The following is a 22,047-nucleotide window of genomic DNA, read 5'->3' as shown; positions in this document are numbered from 1 at the left end:
TTTCCACGGCAAAAACTCTCTTTGCCACTTTCACCACCATCTCATACACCCTCATAAGCATGTGATAAGATGTTCTTGTAGCCTCATTGCGAGTCTTGCGCCACGCTCGATCTAGCCTCTTCTTCTTCCGGAGCGGCCCCGTGTACCAGGGAGCCTGTTTGAGTAGAGGACAGAGAGGATGTTTAGGGACGATCTCATCTATAGCGGCCGTTAGACGGGACTGCCAGTCCTCCACTAAGGTTGTCAGTGAGTCACCAGGCAGCATCGGGTCCTGCAGAGCATTCCGGAAACCAATTGGATCCATAAGTCTCTGCAGGAGGGCTAAAATACACTGCCCAACTGGGGAAGGGGTGGTATCCTGAGCCGGGCCTGGAGGGCATAATAGTCTGACCACGGCACAGCCGGAGCTGCATCCAGATCCACCTCTACCCCTGCACCGAAAATCAAGTTGAGTATGTGGCCGGCGTGATGTGTGGGTCCAGCAACAAATTCCAAGAGCCCCAGTGTTGCCATGGATGACACCAGGTCCCCACCTAAAACTGAAGAGGTCGCGTCCGTATGGACACTGAAGTCACCCAGGATTAGAAGCCTGGGAAACTGCAATGCCCAGGTGGCCGCTGCCTCCAGGAGGTGGGGCAGGGCATCTGGTGGTGTGTTGGGTGGACAATATACCAACCAGACAGCCAAGCTCTCGACCGAGTCCCACCCAATACTGACACACTCCACTCCACTGATTTCTGGCACCGGGAGAGCCCTGCCCCCCTTCCCCCCACCCAACCTATTCTAGCAGCTGGCGAGGTGGGGTCAGGCTGCAGGGCAAGATCCCGCCTATTACAGGGGTTCTCTCTACCACTCCAGTCCCTTCCCTCCCCAACTCAGCTGGGATCAATCTACTCATTCCTCTCCTGGTGATGTTCCCAAGCTACGTGGGATGTTCCCTACTTTCCACCACAATCCAACACTGGCCACAGAAGGCCAAGGGAGAGAAAAGGAAAAAAAATTCTGCTGATGTTCAGTCCCGAGCCACTGGATGGTACCAAAGAGGCAGACACTGAAGCCAGAGGCCAAGCTCTGGGAGATTTTCCAGTCAGCCACTGGGTGGCAGTTGGAGATCCAGCTCTCCACTCTTCCAGTCTCAGAGAAGTTCTTAAAGAGGAAGCGTCCCAGGCTTCCTTCCCCTCCAGGTTGAGCTTCCACCAGTAAGGAGTCTACTTGGGAGCCTCACACAAGACAGAGCGGGCAGAGCGTCCCCCAAGGGCTCTTCCCATTCGCCAGATGAAACTAGCCAGGCACCAGCACGTTCCAATCGCAGTCCCAAGCTCCCTTATCGGGCCCCAAGTTCCTCAGCCGTGTCTCTCTGCCGGCGCCTCCATCTACCACCCCCCCAACCAAGGCAGACCCAGCTGAAGCCCTAGGAATCACCCAGGGGAGCAGCTCTTCCTCTTTTTTTTTTCCGTCCCTCCCCGGTGTTCTTCGGCTGGGGAGGGCGCACTGGGGGGCTCCGAGTTCTGGGTGAGGGTGAGGGCTTGCAGGGAGAGTTGGTAGGATCTTCTGCGAGAAGCCTCGTTCCCAGGGCTCTCATTGCAGCCGGCTCTAAGCACACTCTGAGACTCACGCCGGTCCCTCTCTCACAGCTAAGGTGACTCTCGCTGGAGAGGCCTCCTACGTGAGTCCAGTGTTGGAATGGGTGTGCTAGGCCACTAGGTTCTGACTCTCCTGTGCCATTACCTCTCTGTTCTGCTGCCAGTATCCACCAGTCCATTTCCACAGAATCAGGGGGAAAGAAAAAACTAAACCCCAATCCCCAGAAAAATGCAAAGGGGGGAGTGCTCCACAGTCTAGCAGCACTCATAATCACACAGCTGGGCGGAGCTCTAAGCTCCGGCGTCCAACCAAGCCACCATGTTGCACATGCTCATCTTGGACTTCAAATAAACTTTGAACATTACAATATGAAGGGAACAGTTAAAAGGAAGCTGAAAGGAAAACACAAGACAGTCAAATTGCTAGATGATGCTTGGAAGCTGTTTAAATCACACTAATTGAAGCCCACACAAAATGCATTCCCCAGATTAGGAAAGGCACTGACAAGTCTAAAAGAAGGCCTTCATTTTTAAGAATAAAGGTCAAGAAAGCTATAAATGGGGGTGTGGCTAAAGATGTTGTCCTGAGGGGATTGCAGTGCAATCACTGGAGCCTGACAGGGGCCAATTGTGGAAGCAATTGGCAGAAAAGAGGAAGGGTACACAAACCCCACCTCACCTTTCTGCCCAGGAAGTCCTAGGGAACTCTTGGGGCCATCTCCAATCCTTTAGGGAGTTTATCTTCCCGGATTACAGGCTGTCAGCGTTTCAGGTCAAGAGGACGACCGCCATATTCTATCTTGGATTTTTCTTCCTTCCTTTCTTTCTTAAAGAATCTGCTTTAACCCTCCACTACGATTTACTGCAAATGAACGCTGTGGACTGAGGGAGGACAGCATCTATTAGCCTCACGAAAGCCATTAATCAACGCACAGAATCTCCAAGACATTAATTAACGCACAGAAACTGCAAGTATTTCTCAGTTTTTTCGTCTCTCTCCTTCCCCCCTCTAGCTCGGCCTGAAGCCACCTCGTTATGAGGCAGGCTAATTCTCTTTCTTAAGCAGAAGAAGAGGACTTAAATTAACTCAAATTAATTAGCAATAGCTCTTACTGCAATTGTTTTGGTTTTCGGAGATAAGAGATAAGAGCCGTGAATGGGAAGATCCCTCGAGAACTCTGCTCCAGAACAAGACTATCTGCTTTACTGACTTCAAAACGTCACTTACTAGTGCCAGGAACGTCGGAGGACAAAACAGACTTTTGCTCTCGCCTAGGACTGTATAGGACCTCTACTGGCTATTTGCAAAATTGTCTGAGATTGGTTGCTGACTTACAAGCCTAAAACATGTCTATGTTAAAAAGAATGGCTCATCTAATAGAGAAACAAACCTAAGATTTGAAAGCATTCACAGAAGGATTGCTTAAGAATATTTTCAAGGAGATCCAAGATGGCAAGGAAGAAGTTATTAACAGCAATGATGGATCAATAACAGTGGTTGATGATAGCTCTAAACAAGGTGGAAAACCATCAGCAGAAGAGAAATCTGAAATTTTGGAGATGGAAAAGGGGATGTTGGAGCCTTGCAGCCTATATAAGGACACCCTTCTTAAAAAGACATACAGCCATTTCAAAGCAACAGTGCACAAGAATCAACCAAAAGATATATGGATCTGCTTTGAAAGTAATCGATTTAAAGGAGCATTTCAGGGGAAAAATTGTATTGATATCGGAGTCCAGGAGGTGCAACTGCCTCAAGATTCATCGATGCATATTCTGCGGGAAAGAGTACAATTGCACTTTCTACGCCAAAGGCCAACTGGACAGAACATAAGTCTACGGGAACAAGATGCAGCAAGTCTCGATATGAGACCCCCTTAAGAAGACCGGGGAAGGGAAAGGAGAAGCAATGTTTGAAATTTTGTTTTAAATTATTTTTCTTCTGTATATTTCTAAGGCAATATAATTGTAAGTGCTGGAAATGTCATGATAAAATGGGGGTTTCCGCCTTTCTTTCTTCTTTATTAGTGTATTGTTATAGGGCTAAAGTTCATACTGTTCTGCAAAAAATGTTCAATGTTAAGCATTTAATTCAAATCTGAAAAGATATCTGTCAGGATGGCTCTTAGAATGTGTCAAGTATAAAATGTTTTATAGATGTATGTGACACTAAAAGTGACTGTAAAAATTACTAAAAACTATGTTAACAAACATTGGAAATGTGGTAACAAAGTAGGCTTCTTTTCCTATATGTGGCGGAAATGTGAAAAAGCTTATAAGTTTTGGGCAAAAGTTTATACCATTGTGTAGTTAATGTGGGGTCTTAGATTTCTTATTTAAGCTGAATCTGTATTAAGGGAAAGGAGAAGCAATGATTGAAATCTTTTCGTTATTTTTTTTTGTACACTTTCAAGGTAATATAATTGTAAGTAGTAATAATATAATATAATATAATATAATATAATATAATATAATATAATATAATATAATATAATATAATATAATATAATATAATATAACATAACATAACATAACATAACATAACATAACATAACATAACATAATATAATATAATATAATATAATATAATATAATATAATATAATATAATATAATATAATTGTGTGTAGTTAACGTGGGGTCTTAGATTTCTTATGTAAGCTGAATCTGTATTAAGGGAAAGGAGAAGCAACGATTGAAATCTTTTTGTTATTTTTTTTTGTACACTTTCAAGGTAATATAATTGTAAGTGCTGGAAATGTCACGAAAAAGTGGGTTTCCCCCCTTTTTTTCTTTTCTTTTTTATTAGTGTATTGTTATAGGGCCAAAGTTCATATTGTTTTACAAGAAATGTTCAATGTTAAGCATTTAATTTACATCTGGAAATATCTGTCAGGATGGCTCTTAGACTGTGTCAAGTAGTTAACATGGGGTCTAAGATCTTCTAAGTAAGCTGAATCTGTATTATTAAATATATCTCTGCAGTGCCCCCAGCCTAAACTTAAAGCTTAGCTAAAAGGAGACACGTAATGAAGTGGGTTTAAGTATAACAAATGAAGACTATATTTTACTGTTCTTTGTAAATTCATACCATTATGTAGTTAATGTGGGGTCTTAGATTTCCTATGTAAGCTGAATCTGTATTATTAAATATATCTCCACAGTGCATCCCAGTCTAAACTTAAAGCATAACTAAAAGGAGGCACTTAATGGAGGAGGTGTAAATGTAACAAATGAAGACTATATTTTACCATTCTTTGTATTAACAACTTATACTGTCTCTTTTCTATATTTCTATCTTTATGAAAATAAAAAATATATTAAAAAAAGAAAGCTATAAATGCAAAGAGGCTTCTTTCAAAAAGTGGAAGGTCTGCCCAAACGAATTGGACAGAAGGGACCACAGGCTCTGAGAAAAGAAATACAAGTTAATAATTTGTGCCAAGCCAATAAATATGATAGCTGTCCAAGTATACGCTCTGACAACTGATGCAACAGGAGGCAGAAATTGAAGACCTCTCTACCACCATTCAAGACACTTTAAAACAAATACCCAAGACGGATGTCAATTACTTAACTGGGTGACTTTAATGCGAACTTAAATGGACTCTGGGGAATGGTAGAGGACAGGAAGGCCTGGAGGATCATTGTCCATGGGGTTGCGATGGGTTGGACATGACTTTGCACCTAACAACAACAACAACAAAATGCAAAAGTTGGCACACAAGCAGAGAGAGACATTACTGGCAACTTTGGACTTGGAGAAAAGAATGATGCAGTTGATTGTCTAGTACAATTATGTCATGAAAATCAGTTTTGCATAATGAACACTTGATTCAAACAGCATAAAAGTTGCCTACACACTTGGACATCACCAAATGGACTACATAAAAACCAAATCAACTATATCTTATGCAGCCACCGATGGCCCAGTTCAATCCTTGCTGTCAAAACATATCCAGGTGCTAACTGTGGTTCAGATCATGAACTGTTATGGGCTAAAATCAAAACAAAACTCTGCAATATCAAGAGAACATCAGGATTAAGGAAGTTCGATGTAAATAAAATTCTGCTCATATATGCAGTGGAGGTGAAAACCTGATTACAACTACTGAATGCAACAGAGAAGATGCCTGATGAACTGTGGCAGGAAATTCAATCAACTGTTGTTGAAACAGCCGGTAAACAAATACTACATAAGAACCCAGAAAAAAGATCAAAATGGCTCTCAGATGAAATTATAAGAATAGCTGGAATCAGAAATGCAAGCACTTAGAAGATTACAAAAAGGGACACATGATAAATGATTTTGCACAAGTAAATAGGTTCCAAATGCCACTTGCTGCTCATAAAGGCATTATCAAAAATAAACAAGGGAAGGAACTGACTGACCAACAAAGTATCAAGAACAGAGTATCCCATCAAGGTGGTGGGAACACAAAGAACTGTATACATGCAGAACGGAAGTTTGCTTTCGGCAAAATGAAAAAGACATAGATACAGAACTTGAACTGGTCATTCTTGAGGAAGTTGAATGAGCCTTGAGTCAATTGCCGAACTACCCCACAGGCACTGATATCATACCCGTGGAACTGCTGAGATATGTACCAATCAAAACCATTACAGTTTTGTGCCAGAAAAACTGGGAAACTAATAACTGGCCAGAGGAATGGAAATGATCTGTGTTCATCCTACTACCAAAAAAGAGTGAATTAAAAAAAAACCTGTTCTAATTACCATACAATAGCCTTCATTTCTCATGCTAGTAAGATCCTGCTCAAAATCATACAACACATAGCAACAACCAATGAAAGAGAATTACCAAATGTTCAAGCTGGGCATGGCACTTGTGATCACATAGCAAATCTGTGCTGGATTTTGGAAAAGTCACAGGGATATCAGAAGGATGTCTACATCTGCTTTATTGACTACAAGAAAGCTTTTGATTCTGTGGATCACAACAAATTATGGGAAGCCCCACAAAATTTGGGGGTGCCAGTGCATTTGATCAAACTGATATAGTCGCTCTACACAAACCAAGAAGCCATTGTATATTCATGATTTCGTGACACTGACTGATTCAAAACAGAGAAAGGAGTGTGTCAAGGTTGTATTCTTTCTTCCTTCCTAAGATCATTATGAGAGAGAATGAACTCAAAGAATAAAACACTGGAATTAAGACTGGAGGAAGGAATATAAATAATATTCGATATGCTGATGACACTACTCTCCTGTCAGAAACTAAGGAAGGCCTAAAACAGCTGATTACAAAGGTCAATGAAGTAAGTGAGAAATGCGGCCTTTTCTTAAACACCAAAAAGACAAAAATAATGACCAATGCAAAAAACATACATGTCACAATAACAATTAATGAAGAGATCTAATGTGTTCAAGAATTCATTTTACTTGGATCACAAATTGATATGAGTGGTGATTGCTCTATGGCAGGGGTCCTCAAACTTTTAAAATAAGGGGCCAGTTCACTGTCCCTCAGACCGTTGGAGGGCCGGACTATAGTTAAAAAAAAAAACTGAACAATTTCCTATGTATACAGCGCATATCTTATTTTGAAGTAAAAAACAAAACAAAACGGGAACAAATATAATATTTAAAATGAAGAACAAGTAAAGTTAAATCAACAAACTTGCCAGTATTTTAATGGGAACTATGGGCCTGCTTTTGGCTAATGAGATGGTCAATGTCCGGTTCCATATTTGTCACTGCTAGTCGTGACAAGTGATGCAAGTGTGCATCAGTTAGGCTAGATCTGGTTAGAGATTTCAGATGTTTCATTCTGGAAAAAGTCTGTTCATAGACATAAGTGCTGCCAAAGATGGTTCCCATTTTGAGTGCATGGTTCCTGAGATTTAATGTGAGTTCAGCCATACAAGCACATGGCTGAACTTGCAGTGCTCAGAGATCACAACTAGGGATGGGCGATTCGGGTTCGGAAACTCGGGGCCGATTCGGCCGTTTCCGAGCCAGAAACGGTCCGAATCGGCCCTCTGGCTCCCCCTAGCGGTCCGAATCGCCGAGATTCGGCGATTCGGGCTGCCAAATCGATTCGGGCCGAATTGATTCGGGTGAGTCGGAGGCTTCAGGCAGCCGTTGCCTGAAGCCTCTCTGGCTGTCTTTTTGTTTTTTTAACTTTTTTTTTGCCGCCTAAAATGGCAGCCGGGGGAGGGGGGAGTGAGTGGCCAACCAGAATGCCTGTAGCTTTTCAGCTCAGGCATTCTGCCACTCACAGAAGGGTTTTTATTTTTTAAATCCCCTTGCTTTGTAGCCTGCCTAGGAGGAGGCTACTTAAAGCAAGGGGTTGCTTGCTGGAGCTCACTTTGAGCTCTGGCTGGCTGTGCTGCTCCTAAGCTCCTGCTTGGTAGAGTGGCCTGCCTGCCTGCCTGCCTCTTGTCCTGACTGGTGGACTTCTGGACCTGGCCTGTGTGGAGTCTGCGCTGGAGAAGACAGCAATAGTTTGTTTTAGGGTATTTTTTTCTTCTCCTTTTCTATTTTTCTCTATTTTTCCCTCCCTCTTCTCCCCCTCTCTCTCTCCTCTTTTCAAAAGTTTTTTGCCTTTGGGTTTCTGTGGGTGGGGGCCTGGGGGGTTTGGGGAATTGTATTTGCTGTTTTTATTGTGTTAACTGTTTGCTGTTTTGTTTTTTGTAAAAGTATCTTGGGGCTGGGGGGTGGGGCTTGTACTGTAAAGTTGCATTGTTTCTGGTTGTTTTTTTGGGGGGGTTGGTTGTTTTGGGTTTTTTTCCACAGGTTTCCTCAGTTGCCACCTTTGGGCTTCGTGCCCTGGGTGGCAGCTGGTTGTTTGATAGGTGTGTAGGTGTTTTTTGGTGGGGGGCTAGTTTTAGTTTAGTTTGTTATTTAGTCTAGTTTAGTTTGTTAGATTGTGTTGGTTCTTAGGTTGGTTTAGCTTAGGGCCTTGCAGGGCCAGTTTTTGCCAGCCACCTTTGGGGGGGAGTGCCCTGGGTGGCTGCTGCTTGTTTGTTGGGAGCTGTTTCTTTGGTAGAGTTAGCTTGTTTGGTTAGGGCCCTGCGGGGCAAGTTTTTCTTGGTGGCCACCCTTGGGGGAGTGCCCTGGGTGGCTGCTGGTTGTTTGCAGAAGCTGTTTGGTTGGCCTAGGCTAGGCTTGGTTTGATTTGGCAGTTTGGGCCTTGCAGGGCCACTTTTGCTTGGTTGCCACCTTTGGGAGAGTGCCCTGGATGGCTGGCAGCTGGTTGGTGTTTTGGAGATTGTTTGTTTCCTTCCTGGGGGGAATTGCTGCGTTCTTCTTGGGGTGTCCAATTAGTGACCCTTTAAATAGGCAGTAAAATCCATAGTGTTAGGAGAAATTATAAAGTGCAAATAATTTTTTAGAATAGTTTCTTTCCTAAGTAGCCAGATAGGATTTTTATAAGAGAACAGTGATTTGGGTTTTAGGTTAAAATTGTATTTTCTTAATAGTTAAAAAACATTTAAACCAGCAGGGGCTGTGCCTTATTGAAGGCCAGCTTTCCTGGTAGAGACAGGAATTGATTTAGAGGCCAACAGGTTTAGGGGTTCTTCTTAGCAGATCAGGTGGGGGCTTGGTGCACAAATCTGCTCCAGCCTTCCTTCTAGCTAGTAACACTCAGGTAGTTTAAAACACTTTAAAAGTCTAAAAAGGGTTTTTTTTTCTAATTTTTCCCTGCTGTAGGTTAGGTAGGGCCAGTTAAACTTAGCTAGGACCAGACAGGTTCCTTTAGTTTAACAAAGAGAGAGAGAGAGAGAGAGAGAGAGAGAGAGAGAGAGAGAGAGAGAGAGAGAGAACAAGAAAACTCCATAGAAGTTAGGTCAGCTTAGGGTCTAAAAAAACTAAACAGGTAGCTGGTGGGAGGGTTTTATAAGTTTCAAGGTTTCCTTAGAAACAGGTGTTAGGGCAGTTAGTGGTAGGGCCTCAAATTTCCCTGTCTCTTAGATTACAGACAGTTAGTACGAAAAGTTTGTCCAAGGGAACATGAGTGGGAAGAAGGAAGGTCAGGCTAGGGGCCCTGGGGGAAAGGCCCTACAGAAAACTAGAGGGGTGGAGGGGAGTGAGAGGGGGAAGGAAGCGTCCTTCCCCCCACCTGAGAAGAGGCCTGTCTTGGGTCAACCTTCCACCACTCCGACCTCTGGCCGGAGTGGTGCAATAAAGAGTGTCCACAAGGGTCTCTTTATTGAGGCGGCTGCCGGGGCGCCCCTTTCTAAGGTGCGGCAGGCAGGGGTCTTTGCTGGCACTTCTGCGGGGCCTGCTGATCAGGCAGCCCCTCGTGCCGCTCCTTTTGCTAGCGAGGCATGGGGGCGTCAGGAGGAGTTGCCTGATCTCTCCCTTGGGGTGAGCCTTGGGGACATGAGTGGCTTGTCCTTCATGTCCCCAGGCATCACCTCGAGGGTGCAGAGAGCCCTGGAGGAGATGGGTGAGGGACTGGCCCGCCAGTCTACTCCCATTTCTCCTCCAGGATCCAGCAGGCTTCAATTGGGGGGGGGGGACAGGAGCAGATGGTTGAGGTGGTGCAAGAGGGAGAGATGGAGGTGGCACCCCCTGCCCCGCCATCTCGACCCCTTCCCCCTCTCTCACTGCCTTCTGTCCCCACCTCAGGACACGGTGTGTCCGGCCCGAGCTCCTCACAGGAGGCAGCTCAGAGGACTTCGCAGGCTGCGAGCGAGCCTGCGTCGTCCAAAGGCTCCAAAGTCTGGAATTACTTCCAGACAGTGGAGGGAACCCACCTAGCAGAGTGCCAGCTCTGTAGGCAGAGGGTTAGTCATGGAAGGCAGGAGCGCCACTACACGACTAGCGGCCTCATGAACCACCTGAAGAGGCACCACCAGGCTGTCCTGCTTCAGGGGGAGAGACAGGCTGGCAGTGGGGTGCCTGCGCAGGCACAACCTACCAGCAAGGGGCTGGAGAGTCTACCTGGGACCTCCACCTCAAGAGCTCTCCCTAAGAGTTCTGCTCAGGGGGCGGGTGGAGTTAGAGGGAGGCAAGCGACCATGGTGGAGATGCTTGCCCGGGCTGGCAGTGGCATGCCAAAAGGGGGGTTTGAGGCAGGGTGTAGGGCCGCGAACCATGACCTAGCTGCGCTCATGGCCGTGGGTGGGTACCCCTTTTGTAATATCAGGGCTCTCTCAGCCTCACCTCCCTCACAGGGTGTCTGTTGTGGGGAGAGGGAAGGGAAGGCGACTATAAACCGCGTTGAGCCTCCTTCGGGTAGAGAAAAGCGGCATATAAGAACCAACTCTTCTTCTTCAGTAATCTCAGGGCTCTCTCAGCCACACCTCCCTCATAGGGTGTCTGTTGTGGGGTGAGGAAAGGGAAGGTGACTGTAAGCCACTTTGAGCCTCCTTTGGATAGAGAAAAACAGCATAGAAGAACCAACTCTTCTTCTTCAGTAATCTCAGGGCTCTCTCAGCCTCCCCTCCCTCACAGGGTGTCTGTTGTGGGGAAGGGAAGGGGATTGTAAGCCGCTTGAGGTAGAGAAAAGCGGCATATAAGAGCCAACTCTTCTTCTTCTACTACTGTCAATTAAATTGTGTTTCCTACTCCTTCGCTGTCTGCAGAGCTGGATTAAGTTCCCATGCAATAACACTGAGCACTGACCATTTTCATTTCCTCTGAGCACTGACAATTTGCATTATCATTGTGATGCCACCCACCTAGAAACCACCCCAACCAACTAACCAACTTCAAAAAAAGGCTTTCCTAATGTTTAAAAAAATCCTAATTGTTTTAACGTGATAGGGGGGACGGGGACCGGGTCTCTCTTCAGAGGAAGGCGGCAAAAAGACCTTGGCAAAAAAGATCCGACAGGAAGGTGGTGGAGGGGTAAAGATTAAAATCCTTGCAAGAGCAGAGTTTTTCTAGGGCAGCCACTGTGCGCTGCAGACCCTGCACTGCCTTGCAAACCTCATTTCCTGTTGCCACCCTAAGCTCAAGCCAACTAACCAACTTAAGAAAAAAGGCTCTCCTAACTTAGAAAAAAATCCTAATTATTTTAACGTGATGGGGGGGCGGGTCTCTCTTCAGAGAAAGGCGGCTGACAATGGAGAGCTTGGCAAAAAAGATCTGATGGGAAGGTGGGGAGGGGGGTAAACATTAAAATCCTTGCAAGAGCAGAGTTTTTCTAGGGCAGCCGCTGTGCGCTGCAGACCCTGTGCTGCCTTGCAAACCTCATTTTCCCGTTGCCACTCTAAGCTCAAGCCAATTTACCAACTTAAGAAAAAAGGCTCTCCTAACTTTAAAAAAGGCTCTCCTAATGTAAAAAAAAATCCTAGCTTGTTTTTAACCTTGATCAGGCAGCCGCTGGCTTTGCACAGGCACACTCGTTATCCCTCCAATCACGCCAGAGACTGAGAGGAAGAATTAAGAGACGGAGAAAAGGCGGGAAGTCAGAGAGTGCAGCTCAAATTTCACACATGCGCACTGCAGGGAGTTGGTTGCTAAATGACAGGCAGCTGGAGGGAAAAACACCAGGCGGGCCGGATAAAAATAATCCGCGGGCTGGATTTGGCCCGCGGGCCGTAGTTTGAGGACCCCTGCTCTATGGAAATAAAACATTGAATTGCTCTGGGTTTGCTCAGCAATGATAAGCTTGAGCCGAACATGGATAAGCAAGGAGATAACCCTTACTACCAAATGTAGATTAACTAGATCTATCATATTTCCATAGCCACTTGTGGCTGTGAAAGTTGGAAGATGAAAAAATTGGACAAGAGATTAATTGATTTATTTGAACTCTGAAGTTGGAGAAGGCTTCTGCAAGTTCCATGGACAGTGAAAGTCACAAACAAGGAAATACCACAGTGCATAAAGTCTGATATATCATTGGTAGACAAAATCACAAAACTCCGGCTCATTTAATTTGGCAATCCAACTTAATGGAGAAAGCATTGCTAAGATTGGCCAGCGGAAAAAGGAAACCAGGCCAACAAAGAGCATGATGGTTGGACACGACTGAGATGGATACCGTCCAGAACATTGCACAGCTAAGGGAGTCAGTGTGGGGTCATAGATTGTGGTGATGGCTGTACCACGCATCGCCAAGAGTCAGAGATTACTGACAACAACAAAATGTCATCTGGGCCAGATGAATTTCATCCAAGAACTTGCAGATGTAATTTCTGATCCTCTGTCCATTATTTTTGTCATTTCTTGAAGAACAGGCGATGTGCCAGAAGATTGGAGGTGGGCAAATGTTGCCCCCATCTTCAAGGAGGGGAAAAAAGAGGATATGGGTAACTATCAGTCTGTCAGCTTGATGTCTATAATCTGCAAAATTTTAGAACAAATCTTCAAACAGTCAATCCTTGAGCAGCTAGAGTGAATGGCTGTGATTACTAACACAGCTTTCTCAAGAACAAGTCATGTCAGGCTAACCTTATATAACCTTATATAACCTTTTTTAAAGAAAGTTACTACCTTGCTGGATTAGGGGAATGCTGTGAATACAGTTTACCTCCATTAAAGTAAAGCTTTTTATAAGGTTCCACATGATATCCTTGTTGACAAGGCTCAAGAAGTGGGCTAAACTGAATAAAATGAAGTAGAATAGGGACAAATGTAAAGTTCTGCATTTAGGTAGGAAAAATCAAATACACCAATATAAGATGGGGGAGACTTGTCTTGGCAGTAGCATGTGCGAAAAGGATCTAGGAGTCTTAGTAGACCATACATTGAATATGAGTCAGCAGTGTGACTCGGTGACTAAGACAGCAAATGGGATTTGGGGCTGTATCAGACGGAGTACTGTGTCCAGGTGATGGTACTGCTTTATTCTGCTCTGGTTCGGCCTCACTTGGAGTACTCAGTTTTGGGCATCCCAGTTGAAAAGGGATGTTGACAAACTGGAACGTGTCCAGAGGAGGGCAACAAAGATTGTGTCAGGGGGTCAAAAGAAATTCCATCTAAACATCTGGAAGAAATTCCTGACAGAGCGGTTTCTCGGTGGAACAAGCTTCCTCGGGAGGTGGTGGGTTCTCCATCTTTGGAGATGTTTAAACAGAGGCTAGATAGCCAGAGAGGCTGATTCTGTGAAGGCAAAGGGGTGGCAGGTTACAGCAGATGAGCGATAGGGATGTGAATGTCCTGCATAGTGCAGGGTTGGACTAGATGACCCATGAGGTCCCTTCCAACTCTATTATTAGTCCCAGCCACGGCTCCTGTTAGTCTGGAAAAAAGCTAGTCTGGAAAAAAAGGCTTTCTTGGCTGCAGCGTGGCTTCCCATGGCTAAGGGAAGGCTGTATTGGGCTTGCCAGCCCCCCCCCCCAGCCCAGAAAGCTTCGCTGAGCATGTCCTGATGGGCCCATGGACCAGAAGTGAAGGCCGGACAGGCTCCACCTAGGAGGCATCTGCTCAAATATTTTAACAGAAAAGCATTAAAGATGAAAATTTGCATGTGAAACAAAATATGTTATTGAGTTACCTAAGGATGGTGCAGAATTTTTTTTCTACATAACAGTGGCAAGACTTATTGCTTCCAGATGGAAACAGCAACAAGAGTAGCAAATGAACTCATGGTGCGAGAAAATCAGAGAACTCGCTGTGATGGCCAAAGTAACAGCTATGGTAAATCAAAGACCAGCTGAAGAATTTCAAAGACATTGGGATGAATTTCTGAAATGTTTGTAATAGCTAATATTTTATCTCTCTCTATCCAGCAATATATTGGAAAATAAAAAATGTGTGATATGAAAATTATTATTGCTGGTAATATTTTACATGACTTACTCATTTCTTGTGATGCAAATATAAAAACTAGAATTGTTATATTTGTTTAGAAATTATAAATGAAATATATATATCAAAATGTATTGAAAGTAATTTCCTTAAGTGTACACATAATTTATATTTTCAAACATACAAAAATGAAAAGCAAGAAACATATTAAGAGACAAATATTTATATCTCAATAGTAAATGCCTTTTGCTTTTTCAATACACTCAAGTTTCATTTGGATAAATGTTATTGAATTATACAGGAAAACTGGTATACTATCTGCCAGTGATATTTATGCATTTGTCTGTTTTATTTAATTTGACTTTATTAAATTATTTAGGATTAAACAGAGCCTGCAGAATTTCAATAATCAATAAAACTATGGTGTTCTTCAGAATTTGAAGGAAATTAACTCAGAGATGAACTTTCCAAATACCAGAAGAAAAGCAGTGACAAATAGAACTACTAGAGCCAGTATGGTGTAGTGGTTAGGAGTACGGATTTCTAATCAGGCTGGGTTCGATACTGCACTCTCCCACATGCAGCCACCTGGGTGACCTTGGGCTCTCCACGACACTGATAAAACCGTTCTGACCGTGCAGTGATATCTGGGCTCTCTCAGCCTCACCCACCTCACAGGGTGTCTGTTGTGGGGAGAGGAAAGAGAAGGCGACTGTAAGCTGCTTTGAGCCTCCTTCGAATAGAAAAAAGCGGCATATAAGAACCAACTCTTCTTCTTCTTCTTCTTCTTCTTCTTCTTCTTGTTCATCTTCTTCTTGTTCATCTTCTTCTTCTTCTACTTGCAGATTCGTTTAGAAAAATAGTATGCTATACTCTGTAGAAAATTATTTCCACATTAAAGAAGGAGGCATACTTCATTTTAGCCTTGCTTTGGACTTCAATTGGATTATGGGAGTTGGAACTTTGCTTTCCAGATTTGGGCTCTCCTCCTTTCTTTTTCCAGGCTGTAATTTGCCATATGTTTTCCACATTGGGATCGGAAGGAAGCAGCCTCCTATAATGCTTTGATCCCTTCCCTGTTCCCAAAGGTTTTGTTTTGTTTTGTTGCAAATGGTGCCTGCTTGCATCTTTCTTTTAATTTTACCACTTCACTTCACATTCCCTGGTGTTTTTTAAAAGGTTATCATGTTACAATGCTGCTGCATTGTAACAAGCAAGACTCTAATCCTAGAGGATTAGAGAAGGCAGCGAGCTTCTGAATGACAGGCGGGGGGGGGGGAGAGGTGGGCACAGATAAATCTACATACACCTCTCTGATGCTGCATTGGTTGGTTGTCAGAGCATTTCTGAAGGAGGGAGGTGGGTGCAGAGAAATCTGTGTGAGCTTCCTGATGCTGCCTGATCCAAGTGATTGGTAACCATTCCTATGAAGCTAGAGCTGGTTTCCTGAGGCTGTCTGGAGCTTGAAGCCAGGTGTGGATCTCTCCAGGGCCGAATCTGCACTTACTTTGTTTATTCCATTGTCAATCCTGTTGAATTCAGATCGATTTGAACCTGGTCTTCTTCATTAGTTTCCCCCGACTTGAAACGGAAAGTGTTCTGCACTTGATTTGGGGAGCTAAGATGGGGGAGGGCAGAAGAAGTCCAGCTGGCATGTTTTATTTCTCCTCTTTTGATTACTGGTGGAGAAGCCTAGTGCAGCATGAGGCTCTTTCTCTAATGAGAGGGGCGGGGAGAGCCGAGCAGCCAGCTAGCCACCCAGCAGCAGCAGCAGCAGCTTCTGAGACAATGAGGCAAATCTCTGCTGATTCTGGAGCACAGTCACAAAGAGAAAAAATACATCTTGGGAGGAAAGTTTTGCAACCAGGAAGCCTTTGAAGTGGCCAATTAGGGTGTTGGAGGCTCGGCAGCAAGTTAGTTTGGGGGAAAGCAGAGAACTGCATGCTTTCTCATGCCAATTTTTCAAATATCAAGGGTTATATCCACTCCAGGATGTCGCGGGCAAAAGGTAGGATCACTCCGGATCAATCATGCTTGTTGCAGAGGGAAATTGTAAATCGCCCAAAATCCAAACGGAAATCGCATTCTGTGTTGATGGCAGGGACTGAATTGACCTGTGAGCCTTCTGACTGGCCTCCTGGGGCAGGAAGTAAAGTCTGGACAGCCTATATGGGCCCCGGACAATCTCCCCCCAGGAGGCTGTTTCTCAAATATAAGATAAGCAAAGTGTTAAGGATAAATGTTAATGTAAATTGGACCAGTACTGGACTGGAACTTTAATTATGATTCCAGATTCTACATTCAGAAATACATGAAAATTGGGAGAGTATGTTTTAGGGCGGGGAGATACCTTGGTAATGCCATGCAGTCCACCTTTCAAAACAGCCATTTTCTCCAGAAGAAGTGGAATAAATGTTTTAAATAAACAATAAACAATAAGCCATTTATGTAATCTGGAGATCAGTTATCATTCCAAAAGTTCTCCAGCCCCCACCTGGAGGTTGGCAACCATAAGTTTTGTCTGAGTTGCTCTTAAAAGCATTTGGAGACCTAGATCAGTGAGTCTCACAAAGGAATTGCAGTGTGATTGCTAGGGAAACTGCAGGGCATTGGACTAAATATCCATCTACTAGTTGCCCAAGACAAAAGAACTATCATGAGGCAAAACGCAGAGAATGGAGGATATAGATGCACAGACACTGAGCTCAACATCTAACAGCACCTGTTCCCCTCAACACTGGGGAATCTTCCCTGTATATAGATCTTCCTCTGCATATTTAGGAATATTGGATGATAGTTCTCTTAGAAGAGCATTTATTTTGGCACGGCTAAATCTCTTTCTCTCCAGTGTATCCAGAGGCCGCCTTTTGGATATTCCCTTTGCGGAAAGGTTGTGTCTTATATATATATCTATATTCTGTATTCAGTGTGATTGCAAATGAACCAATGGAGGACCTCTAAATTTATTTTGAAAAAATATGAGAAAGAGGGCAACTATATTACGCTGTAATTTAAAAGAAGAGGAAGTCTCTTTAGAGGAAAAACAATCATCATGCTTTTCCAGGCCTTGTCTTCTTATCTGATGGGTTATTACACTTGCAGCTCCAGAGTCAGACTGTAATTCTATACTTCCTTGGGAGTAAGCCCCATGGAATAACATGGGGCTTCCTTCTGACTAGACCTATTTAAGGATTACTCCAGAATACTCCTAAATTTGAAGGTTTGAACTACAATTGCCAACCTTCTGGGGGAAAAAAATCCTAGCTCTTTACAGAGACTTAATATGACATAGACCATAAAGACTTAATTGCATGCATCCCAGAAAGTAGACAAGTTTCAGTCTAATCCAATGCAGAGTTACTCTAGTCTTCACCAGCTAAAATCAGTGGGCTTAGACTGATAAATAATATAGTGGTTAGCGTGCTGAATCTTAGAGACTCAGGTTTTGAATCCCTGCTCTGCCATGGAAGCCTGCTGGATTACTTTAGGCTGGTCACATACTATCAGATTAAATACCTCACAGGCTTGTTGTGAGGACAATATTGTGAGTTGCTCTGGGGAGAAAAGTGGGGTAGAAATGAAATAAATAGTACGCTGAAATGGGCCGATGCAGCTTTTCATGGCACAGGGGTAAATAATATCATCTGGCAAATAACTTCCCAATATAATTGTGTAAAATGGACAGAACATTTTCTTATCCAGCTTGTTGACAGCCTAAAAAAAATTCATCTAGCTTGAGCTTCTGCTCAGATGCTTATTAGAATGGTCCACGTGCACCAACTTCTAGATTCCCTAGGTTTGTAAAATGCTGGAATATAATCCCTTAATGTTAATAATTTGCCTGTTGTTGATCTGCATGATCTCTACAACAGGAGACAAAGTATTTTCTATCATTGTTGAATAGCAAACAGTGCCCTGTTTACTAGGGTGGAGAACGAGAGCCCAGGTGAATGAAAATTCATTCTGAATATGATGAAACATGACACAGGGAGTGGCAATACTGGCACATTATTTACTACTGCAATTGCACCAGTAGACATGTAACTATCATGAGAGAAATATCAAACAAAAAGGACCACAACCTAGAGTAGAATGCATGAAGACTAGCAATGAGATAATACTGGCTGTATTGTGCAATTGGCTTCACCACCCAAAGTGATATGTCTTTCTTTTTACTATAGTAAAATCTCAAAGTTTAGTCTGTAATTGTAGTTTACCTTTGCCATTCCTGATGTAATTAAATGAATGCCACGTGGAAGTTCACCTTCTTCACATATGATATCTCCATAGTCATAACAAATAATTCTTGCTTTTCTCTGAAAGCAGCATGTACAATATACAGGAAGTATTATCAAATTATACAGTATATTATTGAACATATGCACAAAATGGTAAAAGATGCACAATTATTTTAAAAGTACAGACAGATGGAAAACATAGGAGACAATGAATTGGGAAGTCTGGAAATAGTAACAATGAATGATACACACTACTGAGTGTGATATTGTTTACATTTTACATGTTTGACTACACTAAAGAAATGCAGGAATTGCACTTTAAATTTCTGAAGTAATTACTGGTCCATTCTGCGCATGTTCGAGAATGCACTTTCATGTATTTTAGAAGTAGATTTTCCTGTTTCACACAGGAAAATCCAGCTGCAAAAGCACACTGAAAGTCCATTATCTAACTCATTGTAAAGACTGGATCTATATTTGTTGGATTTTTGAGTTAAGATTGCCAGCTCCAAGTAAGAAAATACCTGGAAATTCTGGGAGTGGAGCCTGAGGAAGGCAATGTTTGGAGAGGGGAAGGACTTCAATGGGTTATAATGCCATAAAATTCACCTTCCAAAGTGGCCATCTTTTCTACGTGAACTGATCTTGGTTGCCCTGAGATCAGTTATAATTGTGGGAGACCTCCAGCTACCACTTTTGTAGAGGGGCAGTTTATAGCTTATAGAGTCAGAAACCTCTCAGTTAGGGTGTGCTTTAGGCTTGGCAAAACCTGGAAAAAAACCCAAAACAATGCTAATTCAGGTGTTTTTTTTTTTGGGGTGAACCCCTAGTGTGAACCCCTAGTGTGATTTGGGACCTGAATGGCAAAACCTGAATCTATTAGGCTTTTTATTCAGGCCTCATACATAGAAGCTTCTCTGAGATCAGCTGTTTGTCAGGCTGTGTGCAAGGGCAAACTACACCCTGACAAACAGCCGATCCACTGAGAGAAGTCTCTCTGCAGTTCAGCTATTGGGCAGCTCTGGACTCTATTTAAATGCCTTGGAGTCAGACCTTCCCATACAACTCAAGCAATCCCTGGAGATGTCGGAGGATCGGCTCCTTAGTGGACTATGGAACACGTTCCATATATGGCCCCAGGGCATTACTTGGACCAAAATAGACCAAGATGCATGCCAGCCAAACATCAGCCTCAGGAAACAATCTTAAAACTCATCAAGACTGGCTGGCTGGCTAATACCCCCTCCTTGCCCTGGAGAGACACATGACTTTAGGACAATAGAATGACCCAGGACCTATGATTCACTCAGCATAATCCCATCATTATTCTGGCCTCACTTCCTCTCACTTATTATTCCTGATTAGCAGACAATTAACTAATACTTACCGACTGGGCATATAAGACGACCCCCCAACATTTCCACTCAAAATATAGAGTTACATTACAGTACTATGGGCCACTATGGGCAGTTATGTCTATCCCAACTGAAGTGCACCCAGCGTATAGGACGACCCCCCACTTGGAGGCATGTTTTTCAGGGGGGAAAAGTAGTCTTGTACACCAGCAAATACTGTATATCTTTTGCTTTCCTGATTGCCCTCCCCATCCAGTGCTTGTAGAGCAATCAATGCTCTCACACTATTTTTGTCAACCTCTAGTTAACCCATTTAGTCACTGTTTTTTAGCAAATGCATCATCCTCACCTGAGGGCACATTTTGCCCTCTAACTGGCAGTGTGGTTGTGTTTTGAGCTACGACTTTTCCCCCTCACTTTATGAGCTTCTTTTTCTCTCCTTTTCAGAACAGAACATTGGCTGTTTTCTCCCTACCAGTCTCTAAGACCAGTAAATATCACCACTAAATAGCTATCCCATTTGCTCTCTGATATCCTTAGTTAGCTCTTGTAAGTGTCTTGTATGTTTTTATTGTGTAATTTTTTGTTTTATTCTTTTAAATAAAACCCTTTCTGGTTGAATATCCATCTGTTTAATTTAAGAGTTCTCTTAAAGGGGGAAAAACCTGGTTCCTCGTTACCTACCTCTCATTCTGTTTCCTTTAGCTAATTCCCCCCACCTTAATTGGGGGCTGCCTCTTTGGGTAACACTACCTGTAGGTTGGCAATCCTAGTCTGGGTGCATGGGTTTTATTGAATTCAAGCATATACGGTAGGCCTAGAGTTTAGATAAATGTATCCTGTGGATGGTGCAGGTAGGTTCATACTCTTTCAGGTCATGGCTTCTACAAATTTGGCAACTTCTACGATCAAGGAATAACATATTTTTATGACCAAATTCGTATTTGACAGGAAGGTTTTGAATTCAGATCTTACCTGAATAAAGTCTATACGATCTTTATCATTCTGTAACCACATGATATTGCGCAGAAGCTCCTCTGCAGTAGGTGGTGCAATCATAGGTGGAAGCATTGCAAGCTGTTTTTGTTTTAATAGGATCATCTAAACAAGAGAATTACCCGTATAGAAACAACTTAAAGTTTTTTAAAATTTAAAACATGCTGTTGAAGTACGGATTAGTTAATGAAGTTTTATCCATTATGAGACTACTGTTATATAAATAAGCACACCACTACAATTTGGCTTACACTGAGTTTTCACTTAATGCATCAACTGAAGTTAATTTCCACTAATACTAAGACTGCTGTATTATTCTGTTGACTTTTTAAAGGATTCTGAGCATTCTGTTCACTCTCTGATGAACAGAATGCTCAGGATCCTTTAGAAAGTCAACAGAATAATACAGCAGTCTTAGTATTAGCTGTACCCTTGAAATATTGGGAACAAAAAATAGAAGCCACGAAATGTAAATATAACAACCAATGATTGATCAAATGTCTCTGTGACATTTGATCAATTATTGGTTGTTATATTTTCAGCAAAGAACAGGTTGCTGCCAGAGAGGCCTTTATATTTTTTATCAATCCCGCTTTTAATCACCAGCCCGACAGCTGGTGAAGTTGAAAACCAGCACCCTTTGTTGTGTTATTTTAGTTTGTCTTAATAAAAAGTATGATGTGCCTTTTGGTTTTGAATTCACTATATATAAGCATGGATGCTTACTTTTTTGACAAATGTAAAGGGTTTCAAACAGGTTGAAACTACTAGAGAAATGTGGAATAAAGATGCAGAACGTTATGATTGAATATCATTGAATAAAGATGCAGAACAAATTATGATTGAATATCAAGAGCATCAACACATTTATTATTACTCCAGTCCCAATAATAAAACTCGCAAGTAGAAGCAAGTTCCGACAATGTGGTGTCATGGCACCCATCAACAACTTTCTTGGCACCAAGTGTTTTTAGGACCAATTGTAGTTTTTGGAGTTTTTGATGTTTATGGTATAGTGCTGAATGTGACTTTTGGTAAATTATTTCACTTGAGCCAACAACTGGGTGATATTCTAAAAACACAGCAGAATATCCTTGTGACTAAATATGATAGGTCAGCATGGCTAAAATGCTTAATACACTTCACTAGATCATCTACTGAAGTCATCAGAATTTGTCATTTTGAATATATCTTAATCATT

At 42.9% G+C, this 22,047-nt stretch overlaps 1 protein-coding gene across 3 annotated transcripts in view; it reads right to left on the bottom strand.

Moving 5' to 3' along the window:
- Positions 1-22,047, bottom strand: part of LOC143829830 (solute carrier family 9 member C1-like) — a 188,666-nt gene that overhangs the window by 46,548 nt on the left and 120,071 nt on the right. For all 3 annotated transcript variants that reach the window (XM_077321296.1, XM_077321297.1, XM_077321298.1), the window contains 2 exons: positions 20,826-20,951; positions 18,475-18,573 (listed from right to left, as the gene is read on the bottom strand). In XM_077321296.1, coding sequence (XP_077177411.1) covers positions 18,475-18,573; positions 20,826-20,951 — 225 coding nt within the window. The remainder of the gene's footprint in view (positions 1-18,474; positions 18,574-20,825; positions 20,952-22,047) is intronic.

The sequence above is a fragment of the Paroedura picta genome, chromosome 2 (assembly GCF_049243985.1).
Source record: "Paroedura picta isolate Pp20150507F chromosome 2, Ppicta_v3.0, whole genome shotgun sequence".
Classification (NCBI taxonomy): Eukaryota; Metazoa; Chordata; class Lepidosauria; order Squamata; family Gekkonidae; genus Paroedura; species Paroedura picta.
This window is presented reverse-complemented; position numbering and strand designations above follow the sequence as displayed.